This window comes from Selaginella moellendorffii, unplaced genomic scaffold (assembly GCF_000143415.4).
Source record: "Selaginella moellendorffii unplaced genomic scaffold, v1.0 SELMOscaffold_17, whole genome shotgun sequence".
Classification (NCBI taxonomy): Eukaryota; Viridiplantae; Streptophyta; class Lycopodiopsida; order Selaginellales; family Selaginellaceae; genus Selaginella; species Selaginella moellendorffii.
The window spans coordinates 291,507-303,643 of record NW_003314278.1 but is presented as its reverse complement, the minus strand read 5'-3'; the positions used below and the strand labels follow the sequence as shown (position 1 = coordinate 303,643).

Here is a 12,137-nt window from a genome sequence, read left to right as displayed (position 1 = left end):
GAGATGTGGCCTTGAGCTGGGAGAGGAATTGCGACAACATTGACCTTGGAACCCATTATACGCGCAAAGCGCGTGCTTATCTTCAGAGAGAGAGAGAAAGAACTGTAGTATATTCTTGAATAGAGTAGATGCTTTGAAGTTTTCTCTTAGCTTTGGATTGAAGTTTAGGAAATTTTCACTGCTTGAGCAAATCTCTCCAGGTTTTCATATGAGGAGCCACCACTAGACACTGCTCTACGAGCCTCCTCGCTCAGCTTCTTCACGTTAATCCTCAAATGCTCACTGTCAGTTCCCATGAATCGCTCCACCACCTCCACAAACTCGTCCCTCGCCATCACCTCGGGAGGATCCGGCATGGTCACGCACGAGAACTTGAGACCGATCTTCCAGTCCTCCACTATCAACTTGCAGTTTAGATTCTGCTCCGCGACGCACGGCCAGCAAAGCATGGGCACCGCGGATGCTACGCTCTCGAGGATGGAGTTCCAGCCGCAGTGACTGAGAAATCCAGCCGTGGAAGGGTGGCGGAGGATGTCCACCTGAGGAGCCCAGCTCACAACCAGTCCAAAGCTCCTCACGGCCTCCTTGAAACGCTCCAGGAACTCGGGCTCCATGCCGGCGACCGACTTGGGTCGGATGGCCCAGATAAACGGACGCTGGAGAAGCCTCAGTCCCTCGGAGAACTCCTTGAACTGATCGAAGCTGAGGGTCGCGATGCTGCCCAAGGAAATGTAGAGAACCGAGCCGGGACTTTGCTTGCCGAGCCAGGATAAACTCTCGGTGTCTTCCTTCCACAAGCTTGCCTTGTTGCAGCCGGGGGCCATGGTGAAAAGAGGACCCACTGCGATTGCTTTGGGAGAGATGTCTCGGAGGGCTTGGAAGGTGGCACTGCCCTCGAGTTCTTCGAACGAGTTGATCAAAACCCACGACGTTGTGGCGTAGCTCTTGGCTCTAGCGTATCTGCGAGCGAATCCTGATTCGTCAATGGCAGAAAGGTCGCGCGGGAGGCCCCAGATTGGCAGTGGTGACAAGCCGTCTACGTAAGTGATGTACTTTTCAATGGAACGATCTGGCGGAACACGTTAGTGCTTCTCGAAAGAAGGAAAAATAAAAAAGAAGAAAGAAGCCTTACCTTGGACTGGAACGTCTCCCTTCTCCAGCATTCGCGGAAACGAGCAATCGAGCAAAACGCAAGAGGCACTGGCGGTCCAGAACTTGACCTCTGGGATTCCGGTCCTTCTTGCTACTTCCGCGGACCACGGGAGCAACATATCCGAGATGAAGCACGAGACCGGAGGAACGAGATCATCGTCTCTGGCCATGCTCCTGATGAGCAAGCTCTCCACTGGACCCTGCATCGCCATCACCGCCTCGAAGAAGATTTGCCGCGTCTCCGGGGCCGTGAAGTCGGCCTCGCTCGCTTGGATCCCGGGGACCGTCTCGAAACGAATGCCGCCGCCATAGCCAAAGCTCTCCTCCTGCGAAACGACGTCCTTCAAGTCCCTGTGGTTGGCCTCCGTGTTGATAAAAGTTATGACGAAGCCTCGCGACGCCAGCGCTCTGGAGAGATGGAGGAGTGGAGTGATGTGGCCTTGGGTTGGAATGGGAAGAACCGCTGCGTGAGGAGCGAGCCCCTCGCCACCACTAGAACCCATTGAACGAAGAAAAAAGCAAATTCAAGCTTACTTCTTGAGTGCTCTGGAAGGAAGGGACTATGCTGCCGTTTCTCACATTACCTCTTCTGGATTAGCTCTTACTTCAACATTACGCCACCTATACACTGTCAAATGTCATCTTTATGTCACGAATGGATATAGAATTTCCAAACCATACCTTATAAAACTTCCACAGCTTTGACGAACTTGTCCAAACTTTCATATGACGATCCTCCTTTCACTGCTGCTCGCTGAGCCGCCTTGCTGAGCTCCTTCACATTACGTCTAAAGGAATCGCCACTCTCGGCTCCCATGAGTTGCTCCACCACCTCCACAAACTCGTCCCTGGCCACCACCTTGCGAGGATCTCTCACGCGCGAGAACTTAAGACCGATCTTCCAGTCCTCCACTATAAGCTTGCAGTTGAGATTCTGCTCGGCAACGCACGGCCAGCAAAGGATTGGCACCGCCGAAGATACGCTCTCGAGAATAGAGTTCCAGCCGCAGTGACTCAAGTATCCACCTGTGGAAGGATGCCGGAGGATTTTCAGCTGAGGAGCCCAGCTCACAACCAGTCCAAAGCTGATCACTCTCTCCTTGAAAGCCTTCAGGAACTCGGGCTCCATGCCTGGGACCGACTTGGGACGAATGGCTAATATAAACGGCCTCTGGAGCTCCTCCAATCCTGCTAGTATTTCTTTAAGCTGTTCCAAGTCGAGCGTCCCGAGGCTGCCGAAGGATATGTAGAGAACCGACTGTGGCTTCTGCTCGTTGAGCCATGTCAGGCATTCTGTGTCTTCCTTCCAGAGGCTCGCGTTGTCTGCTAGCGAAGAAAGAAACACTGGTCCCACTGCTACCGTGTTTGGATTGATCTCTCTCAGCGCCTGGAATGCACCACTGCCCTCGAGTTCCTCGAAAGAGTTTACCAAAACCCCCGACACTGTCGCGACGTGGTTTATTCTGTTGTACCTGCGAGTAAAACCAGGATCGTCGCTGAAAGATAGTTCACAAGGAAGGCCCCATAGCGGCACTGGAGACAAGCCACGGACATACGTGATTGACTTGTCGATCGAGAGATCTGGAACTCAAAGTTAGAATCAGATAGAACTCATAAAAAAGATGAAAGTTCTTTACCTCTGACAGGTATGTCTCCCTTCTCGAACATCTGAGGAACGGAGCACTCGAGCAGAATACAAGAGGCACTTGCGCACCAGAAGATAAAATTTGGAACTCCAATTCTCCTGGCAACACCTTCCGGCCACCTGAAGAGCATGTCGGAGATCAAGCACGATATTGGGGGATCTGCGCTGACTAGCTTGTCCTTGAGCAGCTTCTCGACTGGCCCTTCCATGTTGATCAAGCCTTGAGTAAAGATGAGCCGGCCTTCGTCATGAGATAAGTCAATACCAGTTCCTTGGATGCCCGGAACGCTCTCAAAACGAATGTCTAGGCCATGGCCGTCCTCCAAGGTGTTCTTCATACACTCCTGATTGGCCTCTGTGTTGATAAAAGTAATGACGAAGCCTCTCGAGGCGAGAGCTTGGGAGAGATGCATGAGTGGAGATACATGACCTTGTGTTGGAAGAGGAATTACGACGACGTGAGGAACGCTCTCACGGCTGGAAGCCATTCCAAGTATGAGGCAACTGATGAAGAGAAGAACAGTGTCTTGAAAGAGATCCAAAGACGAAAATATGTAGATAAAGATGTGGGGTATCTCTAGTATAATTTCTGTACAGAAAGTTAGCAGGAGAATCAAACGCTTAACTTTGGACGGAAGTCGGCCGAAGCGAAGCGAGCAGTGATATCATCTACGCATGCCATCCTGATTCTTTCTGGAGTGGCCGGGGTGTCCAAAAGAAACCACCCGTGAAGTCCCGTTTCAGCTCTCGCAGAAGCGATAGCTTCTTTTACTGCAAAAAGCGCCGCTGCAGCTAAGAACAGCGGGGGTTCCCCCACTGCCTTCGACGAGTGGATGGCTCTTGGATTCGGAGCATCCTGGATTTAGTCACCATATCATCAGCCAAAGTCCTACGAAGGAAAGATTCCAAACCTTTAAGAGCGAGACTCGGAAGTCAATCGGAATATCGTTTACTGTTGGCAGTTTGTAAGTTCCGGGGCCTTGAGTGAAAAGATATCCGGGCTTTATCCAAGGATGAGCTTTGTCACCCCACTTAAGTTCTTCTAGTGCTACCCAGCCGAGGCCTTGGACAAACGCACCCTCAATCTACACGTACGTAGAAACTGTTAGCAAGTAGCAACTTTTCTACTCTTCGAACCTGGCCAATATCAATAGCGGGATTCAGCGAATGTCCCAAGTCCATGACGATGTCAACACGTCTCAAGTGTGAATCACCAGTAAGACAATCTATCTCTGCCTCGGCACAAGCAGCTCCATAAGTATAGTAGCTGAACGGTGATCCTTTCCCTGTCTTCCAATCGAAACCAATGTCTGGTGTTATGTAAAACCCGTGTGCTGAGAGATCAATACGCTGTAAGTAACACGCCATAACCAGCTGCAATATAACAACAAAGATTAGCCAAAGAAACGTAACTTCAACGATTAGTACCTTCGCAAACGAGTCGTACTGAGACATCAATGGTCTCATCCTTTCTTTGATTTGGTTGCATGCATCGATAACAGCGGCACCATACATATCAGAGCTCGCAGAAGCCGCAGTAGGCGAAGCATTTGGTACCTACATTCCAAGACGTGGTGAGCAGAACTTGAAAGGTGAAAAGCAGCGTACCTTGTCGGTGCTTGTTTCAGATATAAATACTGAGCTTATGGGAATATCGAAAGCAGTGGCAGCGACCTGTGCGATTTTTGTGTGTAAACCTTGTCCCATTTCAACTCCACCATGTGTCACTAGAACTGTACCGTCTGTATAAACTTGGACCAATGCACCTGCCTGGACGAGAAAATTCCGTCATTTCCACCATCAAAAGCTGCCTGATTAAACCATTCACCTGATTAATAAACTTGGTTGTAAATGATATTCCAAACTTTGTAGGGACCATCGCTACTCCTCTTTTCTTCCACCGATTTTTCTTGTTAAATAAATCGATCTCATGCATGCGTGAGGCAAGCTCACAAGAAGACTTCAACTCTGACCAAACCTGTTTTATACGACAGTTCTCGAGAACCTGGCTATAATGCAGCTCATAACCTTCTCCTTGGAGATTAATTTCCTAAAAATGTCAACAGTAAAAACATAAGTTTTTGAGCGTTGGCAGCAAAAGAAAAAACGTTTTTTAGAGATACACACCCTGATCTTTGAAGCGGGTACTCCCAGAGTTTTTGCAATGTGTTCAATCCAATTCTCCGTAACAAGCATCCCTTGAGGTCCGCCAAATCCGCGAAACGCTGTGTTGCTGGGAATGTTTGTAAAGCATACGTTTCCAAATATATGCACGTTCGGGATCACATAAACGTTGTCCGAATGGAACATGGATCTCTCCAGAACAGCGTCCGAAAGATCCAATGAGTTGCCACCATTGTTATATATCTGAAGGTCCAATGCCATAACTTTTCCCTCGTTTGTAAAACCAACCTTCACATTGAAGAGCCATGAATCAAAGCAACGCACACATGGAGAAATAACAAGGTACCTTGTAACGCGCAAGGAAAGCATGCCTTTGACCAGTAATTGCCATGTCCACTTCTCTGTCAAGTACTAGCTTCACCGGCCTCCTTAAGAGATATGCAGGGACGGCCGCTGCAGCTGCTTCGACAAATCCACGAGTTTCCTTTCCTCCAAATCCACCGCCAATTCGTTTTGTCTTACAAACCACCCTATGCATTGGAATGCCCAAGACGTGCGCTACAGTATACTGGTGCTTCTGAGGTGCCTGTAGACATCAGAAACCTTGTAAGTTCTGGCCCTTTGAACGCAAGAATAGCTTACCTGTGTCGATGATAGCATCATAACCTCATTTCCACCATCCTGAATCCATACTGTTGTTCCATGCGGTTCTAAGTAAAAATGCTCCTGTCCTCCCATTTGCACAGTGCCTTCGACAATGTGATCGCATTTCCCACTGGCGAAACACTCTTGTACGTTCCCCTTCGAAAGAACTCGGGGCGCCTTCAGAAGAAAACTCTCAGCCTCAATGGCGTCTTCAATGCTCAGAATCGCAGGTAAGTCTTCGTAAACCACTTTGACCTTTAGTGCTGCGGCCCTTGCTGCATACTGAGTATCAGCAACAACAACTCCAATCACCTGGCACAGCGAAGAGCAATTAGCCATGACTAAAAAACATATATATTCCTACCTGACCAACACATGTGACAACGTTCGTTGCAAATAACTCTTCGTCATGCGCCACAGCTCCAATATCATTTCCTCCAGGAACGTCTTTTGCGCAAAAATAACCAGCGAAACCAGGAACAGTCTCCGCCTCTCGGTAGCTAACAGAAACGATACGAGCATGCGGTCTGGTACTCAAAACCAACGCACCATGCAGTCCATTGGGTGGAAGAGGCTCGTCATCAAGATATTGTGCTTCACCAGATACCTGTTGCATTTTCAGCTCAATTTTCGTGCGAAAGAAACTGTGGTGTTACCTGAAGCTCTGCTGAAACATGAGCGATAGACTGACCGACAGCTGAGCCATCCACTATAGTTTTGAAGTTTTGCATCCCACTAGAAATGTCTCTCTTGTAAGGATCAGCTGCTGACATGAACCTTTCGGAAAACTCGTGCTGGACATTTTCATCCTGTTGAAGCTTGTCCGCCACCATCAAGAAATATTTGAAGAAAAAACTCAAAATGAGAGACCTCCTGAATTCGGCCATGCCTCCGGGAGCATTATCGGCAATGATGATGTCCTTCTGAAGCTCCGAAAGAGCACCTTCCAGGGTCGATTTGTCCCAAACTTTTCCTTGCATAAAAGTCTCGGTTTTGCTCGCACGAACGGGAACAGCGGCAACTCCACCATATACCAATGAAATCCCCGATACGAGCCATTTCCCCGTCTCCTCTTTTAGATGAACTCTCATCCCTGCGTTGACAAGAGCGATGTCGTCATCTCTGCGGTGAGACTGCTTAAACTCCTTTATATATTCGTTCTTCCTCGTCCATGGAAGAAAAACGCTGGCAAGAATCTCTCCTTTCCGCAATGCCACCCTGCGATACCCGATAAAAAAGTCGCTTGCCTGTACTGACCGCGGCAATCCACTGTCATCAACTAAGGTGAAAACGGCCCCCGCTGCTATCCAAAGAGGATTTAAATCCGAGATAGGACTAGCAGTACAAATGTTGCCTCCAATAGAGGAAACATTTCTTATTTGAACCCCTGCAAACCACTTCAACTGTGCCAAGAATGCGTCGCATCCAGATACTTCGTAAGCCTTCCTGTCCTTCACACAAGCATGCATCACTTCCCGGAGTTTTTCCAGCGTCACGGACGCACCAATATTAAGACCATCGTCGAGAACTTTGATGGCGTTGAGCTCTGCGACGTGAGTAGCTGCAATCAGTACCGGGTACCTCAAGTTCTTAAACCTTGTCTCTATGCCAACTTCACTGTTCCCGACCACCAACTTAGCATCCGGATACCGTTTCTTCAAATCCAGTAAGTCAGGCAGGCTTAACGGACGGAACCACTGCAAATCCCCAGCACCTTTCAGAACCAAAGACTGAACCTTCCTGGTCATTAGCTCGGGAGGAAAAATAAGCTCCCCCCGATCCTTGATCTCTGATGGTTTTTCCTGTACGCTACAGCAACCGGTTTTCTTTTCAGGTCCACAGTCACAAGGCCTTCCAGTACCAGGACAGATCTTACCACCTTGAGAGGCCCGATTCACAGCGACTCCACTTGCCTTGGCAGAATCATCCCAGTAGAGGAAACTATCTGCTTTGGTGAACGTCCGGAATGCCTCTAGAATAGGCCGGTAACCCGTGCATCGACATAAATTCCCCGCGAGGCTTTCTTCTATCTGTTCTTCTGTTGGTGGCGTCTTGCAAGTCCTGAGCAGTGCGTACATCGACATGACGAAGCCTGGTGTACAAAAACCGCATTGCGAGCCATGTGTGTTAGCCAAGACTTCCTGTGACAAAGTTTGCGAAGAGAAGTTATGGAGTATAGTTTTAGCATCAACGCTACCTGGACTTTGTGAAGGCCTTTACGCCGACTTCCAATTCCTTCCACGGTCATGACGTGCATGCCTTCGACTGAGTAGAGCGGAGCCAAGCAAGCGTTGATCGCTCGATGACTACAAGCAAGAACAAAAGAAGAACAGCAGTTTAATTCTTTGCTCTCATCTCAACAGGGACAAGCTTACTTGATTTTGTCTTCTTCATTGTCGAAGAAAGAAATCATCACTGTGCACGCTCCACACCCTCCTTCTCCACATCCCAATTTCGTTCCAGTCAAGCCAAGCCCTGGAAATTATCGCGCGAACAAGAGCACCGATGCTGTGCGAATTCTCACAAATTCTCACCTCGGAGATACTCCAGCAGCGTCGTGTGAGCTAACCCATCGGGGAGAATGTAGCGCTTCCCATTCACGTAGAGAATCGGCTCCTGGGGATCGCCGATCAATTCGATGCTTGCTTCCAGCGATCCCATCTGCTCAATTCGATCAGAGACCTGCGCGGCGGCGAGGAGCAAAGCGATGGAATCCACGCTCGAAAACCTAGGAGCTGGGATCGCTATCTATCTATCCATCTAAAACCCTTTTCCTCGCTACAGGAAAAATAGAGCACCAAATGGACCTGGAATATGCTCGTAAAAAACACGTGACCGCATTTCACGTTAATGGGAATTTACTTAAGATTGTTAAGTCTAAGTATATTCTAATGGTATCTTGCTTAAGACTAAACAATAGTTTTATTCAAGACTAACCATTTATATTAAATTAAAAGAAATTCTTTTGCCCTTAAATGTTTTTCTACATACTCCTCATAGATTCCACAAACTTTTGGAGGTTGCCATACGAAGAGCCACCTTTCAAAACTGTCTTATAAGCTTCTTCCTTGATCTTTTTAACGTTGTTCCTCATATCGCTACCACTTTCTTCTTCCATGAGTGTCTTCACAACTTTCACGAATTCCTCCCTGGTAACGAGCTTTTGAGTCGCTACATTTGAGAACTTCAATCCGATCTTCCAGTCCTCCACCACCAGCTTGCAGTTAAGATTTTGCTCGGCGATGCAAGGCCAGCAGATCATTGGAACGCCTCCTGAGATACTCTCGAGCGTCGAGTTCCAGCCACAGTGACTCAAAAATCCACCGGTGGAAGGATGCTGTAGGATTTCCAGCTGAGGAGCCCAGCTCACGACGAGCCCAAAGCCGCCAACTCTCGCCTTGAATGATTCGAAGAACTCAGCCTCTAAGTTGGCAATTGACTTCGGACGAATGGCCCAAAGAAATGGTCTCTGGAGCTCTTCCAATCCCGCTGAGATCTCCATGAACTGCTCCAAGCTGAGAGTAGCGATGCTGCCGAAGGATATATAGAGAACGGACTCCGGAACTTGCTTATCCAGCCACGATAAACACTCCTGATCTTCGTTCCAGAGGCTTGGATTGCTTGCTTTCTTGTCGCCAGTGCAAAGCAAAAGAGGTCCAACTGCGATGCTGTTTGCGTTGATCTCCCTGGCTGCCTCAAACGCGTCACCTTCGAGCTCTTCAAAGCTGTTGAAAAGGACCCATGCATCCTTAGTCATTTGCGTTGTTCTGTGGTGCCGGCGAGCAAACCCGGGATCCAACTTTTCATCATGAGCGGACAACACCGAGGGGAGGCCCCAGATTGGCAGTGGCGACACCCCGGGAATGTAAGTTATCACCTTGTCGATTGAAAAATCTGCAAGGATGAAAAGGTAAGACACGGAAAACCTGTAAAAGAGCGGAGTACCTTGCACTGGTATGTCACCATGCTCTAGCAATTTCGGTAAATGGTACTCGAGAAGAAGTGAGTGAGCAGTCGAGGTCCAAAAAGTAACATTGAGTATCCCGACCCTTTGAGCCACATCTCTGGACCACCTGTAAAACAAGTCCGAGATGAGGCACGAAACTGGAGGTCCCCTCTTCGAGATCTTGTCCACCAGCAGCTTCTCGACCGGACCTTCCATATCCTCCATGGACTTGAAGAAGATTAGCCGGTTGTCCTTGTAGAAAAGGTCGAAGTCCAATGGAGTACCGGGAACCGTCTCGAAGCGAATGTCAAGGCCGTCTTCACCGTCTGTGACATGCTTCATCCGGCTCTGGACGGCCTCCGTGTTGATGAAGGTGATGACGAAGCCTCTGGAGGCGAGAGCTTTGCAAAGGTGTAAGAGAGGAGAAACATGACCTTGAACTGCGACCGGGAGCGCAACCGCATGAGGCCTGCTATCTACGAGAGAACCCATTTTCCGCTGCTGCTTGTTCTTGCCCTCGGGATTTTAACTCCTCCACAAAGAACACTTCAGAAGCTTCAACGATTGAAGCGACCGTCTCTCGATGAAGCTTCTGATTTAAAGAGAGACGACCGAAAGTCAGTACACAGACGTCTAAACCTCTCAGTTGTTAGCCACACCAATCTCCTGTCTACTGGTTGGTGTGTCCCATTAAGACTCGCGGGCACGACAAACTATCATAAACGCTTGTAAATCAAATACAAATATCAGACAAAGCTTAGTCGTGTAGCCAACATACAGAAAGGAAGGTGCCGCGTTACTCTCCTGTTTTCTTCTTGGAAGAGACCGGAAACTCCGAAAAGGCTCACATTATTGCCAGCTTATGGAGAGAGACTGAAACAGCTTTTCTACAATGGCCAGCAGTCAGAAACTCAACCGTAAGAAACATAAAGACGTACCAGACAACCGTGATTCAGCCGACAATCGGAGCAAAACAATGGTGTAAAGGGCTCTGCTTTAACCAACAGAGATGTCGAGTTTTCTCGTGTTATCAAACTATTCTTGTAGAAATGTTGTTGTACACTGCAGCCACAGCATTGGTAGCACTTGAAGCAACAATGATCTCCCCAATATGAACATCAAGTGGAACCTAAGAAAAAAGCAGAGAAGTCCTCCAGCTTTAGGGCAAACTAATCCCGACAGAGAACTTAGAAAACTGACACGACGTACCAGAACGAAACATGTTGGTCCCAGAGCAATAGTCGACACAATCACGGGGAAAAATTCCAAATGAGAAAATTATTCTTCATTACCTGCCAGTGCATCATGCCCACGACCATGATATCCAGTTTTCCCCACAAGACTCATCTGTAGAGAGAGAGTTTTTCTTTTCAATTCACAGGGGTTGGTATTGTAAATATATTGTGTGGAATTATTCCAACATTGTTACATTGTTATTATAACACTTTTACATCAGCTTTATTTCACTTCATCTCAGTTGCTTGCTGTGTAAGAAATAAAAAATGGAGAGTGTTCTATAAGAAATAAAAGTGGAAAGGGAATGAAGTAAATTACTTGTGACATGGTAACCGATACTTGTTTTATGGAACATTAAAAGCTTTGGCACTTTTGTTCAGTTGCACAATTTTTGAATCATTTAGGGACAATAGTCTTCCTTTTATGTGGTACCTGTAACATAATATGAAGTTAAAATTCAAGAAAGAAATGTAAAGTTTGATACCTTGTCCGATTGCACTTCCTCTGCTTCCACTTTCGCATACCTTTGGAGTGTTTGTAATTTTCTCTTCCAGCATAATATTCTCTTTTTCATGCACACTAGAACATTTCTGTTGAAAAAAGAAATAGTTAAAAGTAATTGGAACAAGCAATTACCTTTCTTTCCTTGTCGTGCTTCTAGGTTAGCATTCTCTCCAAAATATCTTTGGGAAGCCAGTAAGTGATTCACTTATGAAAACACAAGAGACAGATAGAACCCTCATATTTATCATGGATGAACTTCATGATAGTAGCTTTTGTGGTGTTGTTTTTTGACTTGAAATTATGGTGTAGCAACAAGTCTTGGTATAGTTTGGCCCATTTATGAACTAGTACAATGTTGGATTTCTGGACGTCATGTTGCATCAGCCAATACTATACTAGAAATTTTTAACCATAGCTACTGTATTGTCAATCACCGGGAGGTGGAAGCTTGTGAAAAATCCACTCATATGTTGGAACTTCTTCATCAGTGAAGTCATTGCCATCTCCATCATCACTGGCTAGAATGATTTTTTCAGGTAATGCATGAGATGGACTTGGCTTTTTCTACATTGAAAGGAAAAGTAGAGTTCAAAGAAGAAAAAATATATCTAGTTTTTAGCATCAATATAGCAACATAGAATTTTCTTTGTATGCTAGTCCATCCCAAACTTGATCAAGTCTTGTGGCTCCATAAGCAAGGGGCTTTCACCATTAAGCCTTAACTTCCGTATAGCCTCTAAGAACTACTGCCCATTATTAATCTCAGCAACAAACTTACAACATCTTCATTTGTCCACTCCTAGACATCACACTCTTCTACTTGCAGCAACTGTTGGATGGAAAGTCAATAGTGATCATTAGCAAATACGCTAACCTTCCAAGTTG

The 12,137-nt window shown here is 47.1% G+C and overlaps 4 protein-coding genes across 5 annotated transcripts; all 4 read right to left on the bottom strand.

Annotated features, from left to right (window-relative positions):
* Positions 1-129: 129 nt before the first annotated feature.
* On the bottom strand, positions 130-2,132 carry LOC9642932 (linamarin synthase 2). Of its 2 annotated transcripts, XM_024676267.1 has the most exons (4): positions 1,834-2,132; positions 1,687-1,780; positions 1,133-1,615; positions 130-1,069 (listed from the first exon to the last, which is right to left on the bottom strand). In XM_024676267.1, exons 3-4 carry the CDS (start codon positions 1,362-1,364, stop codon positions 165-167), a joined length of 1,137 nt encoding a protein of 378 aa, XP_024532035.1. In that variant the 5' UTR covers positions 1,365-1,615; positions 1,687-1,780; positions 1,834-2,132; the 3' UTR covers positions 130-164. The 2 variants fall into 2 exon arrangements, with proteins under 2 accessions (XP_024532035.1, XP_024532034.1); XM_024676266.1 differs by lacking the exon at positions 1,834-2,132 and having other exon boundaries at positions 1,133-1,771.
* Positions 1,835-3,285, bottom strand: LOC112340401 (linamarin synthase 2-like). Its single transcript, XM_024676612.1, has 2 exons — positions 2,790-3,285; positions 1,835-2,685 (listed from the first exon to the last, which is right to left on the bottom strand). Exons 1-2 carry the CDS (start codon positions 3,283-3,285, stop codon positions 1,835-1,837), a joined length of 1,347 nt encoding a protein of 448 aa, XP_024532380.1.
* A 65-nt stretch (positions 3,286-3,350) lies between these two features.
* LOC9642931 (xanthine dehydrogenase) lies at positions 3,351-8,368 on the bottom strand. The gene is made up of 14 exons (XM_002971365.2): positions 8,101-8,368; positions 7,942-8,041; positions 7,764-7,872; positions 6,223-7,707; positions 5,931-6,173; positions 5,564-5,878; positions 5,268-5,507; positions 4,925-5,209; positions 4,626-4,847; positions 4,406-4,567; positions 4,226-4,354; positions 3,935-4,171; positions 3,709-3,882; positions 3,351-3,653 (listed from the first exon to the last, which is right to left on the bottom strand). The coding sequence occupies exons 1-14, from the start codon at positions 8,225-8,227 to the stop codon at positions 3,411-3,413; spliced, it is 4,071 nt and encodes a 1,356-aa protein (XP_002971411.1). The 5' UTR covers positions 8,228-8,368; the 3' UTR covers positions 3,351-3,410.
* A 118-nt stretch (positions 8,369-8,486) lies between these two features.
* Positions 8,487-10,152, bottom strand: LOC9642798 (linamarin synthase 1). Its single transcript, XM_002971364.2, has 2 exons — positions 9,512-10,152; positions 8,487-9,460 (listed from the first exon to the last, which is right to left on the bottom strand). Exons 1-2 carry the CDS (start codon positions 10,002-10,004, stop codon positions 8,550-8,552), a joined length of 1,404 nt encoding a protein of 467 aa, XP_002971410.1. The 5' UTR covers positions 10,005-10,152; the 3' UTR covers positions 8,487-8,549.
* Positions 10,153-12,137: the final 1,985 nt, after the last annotated feature.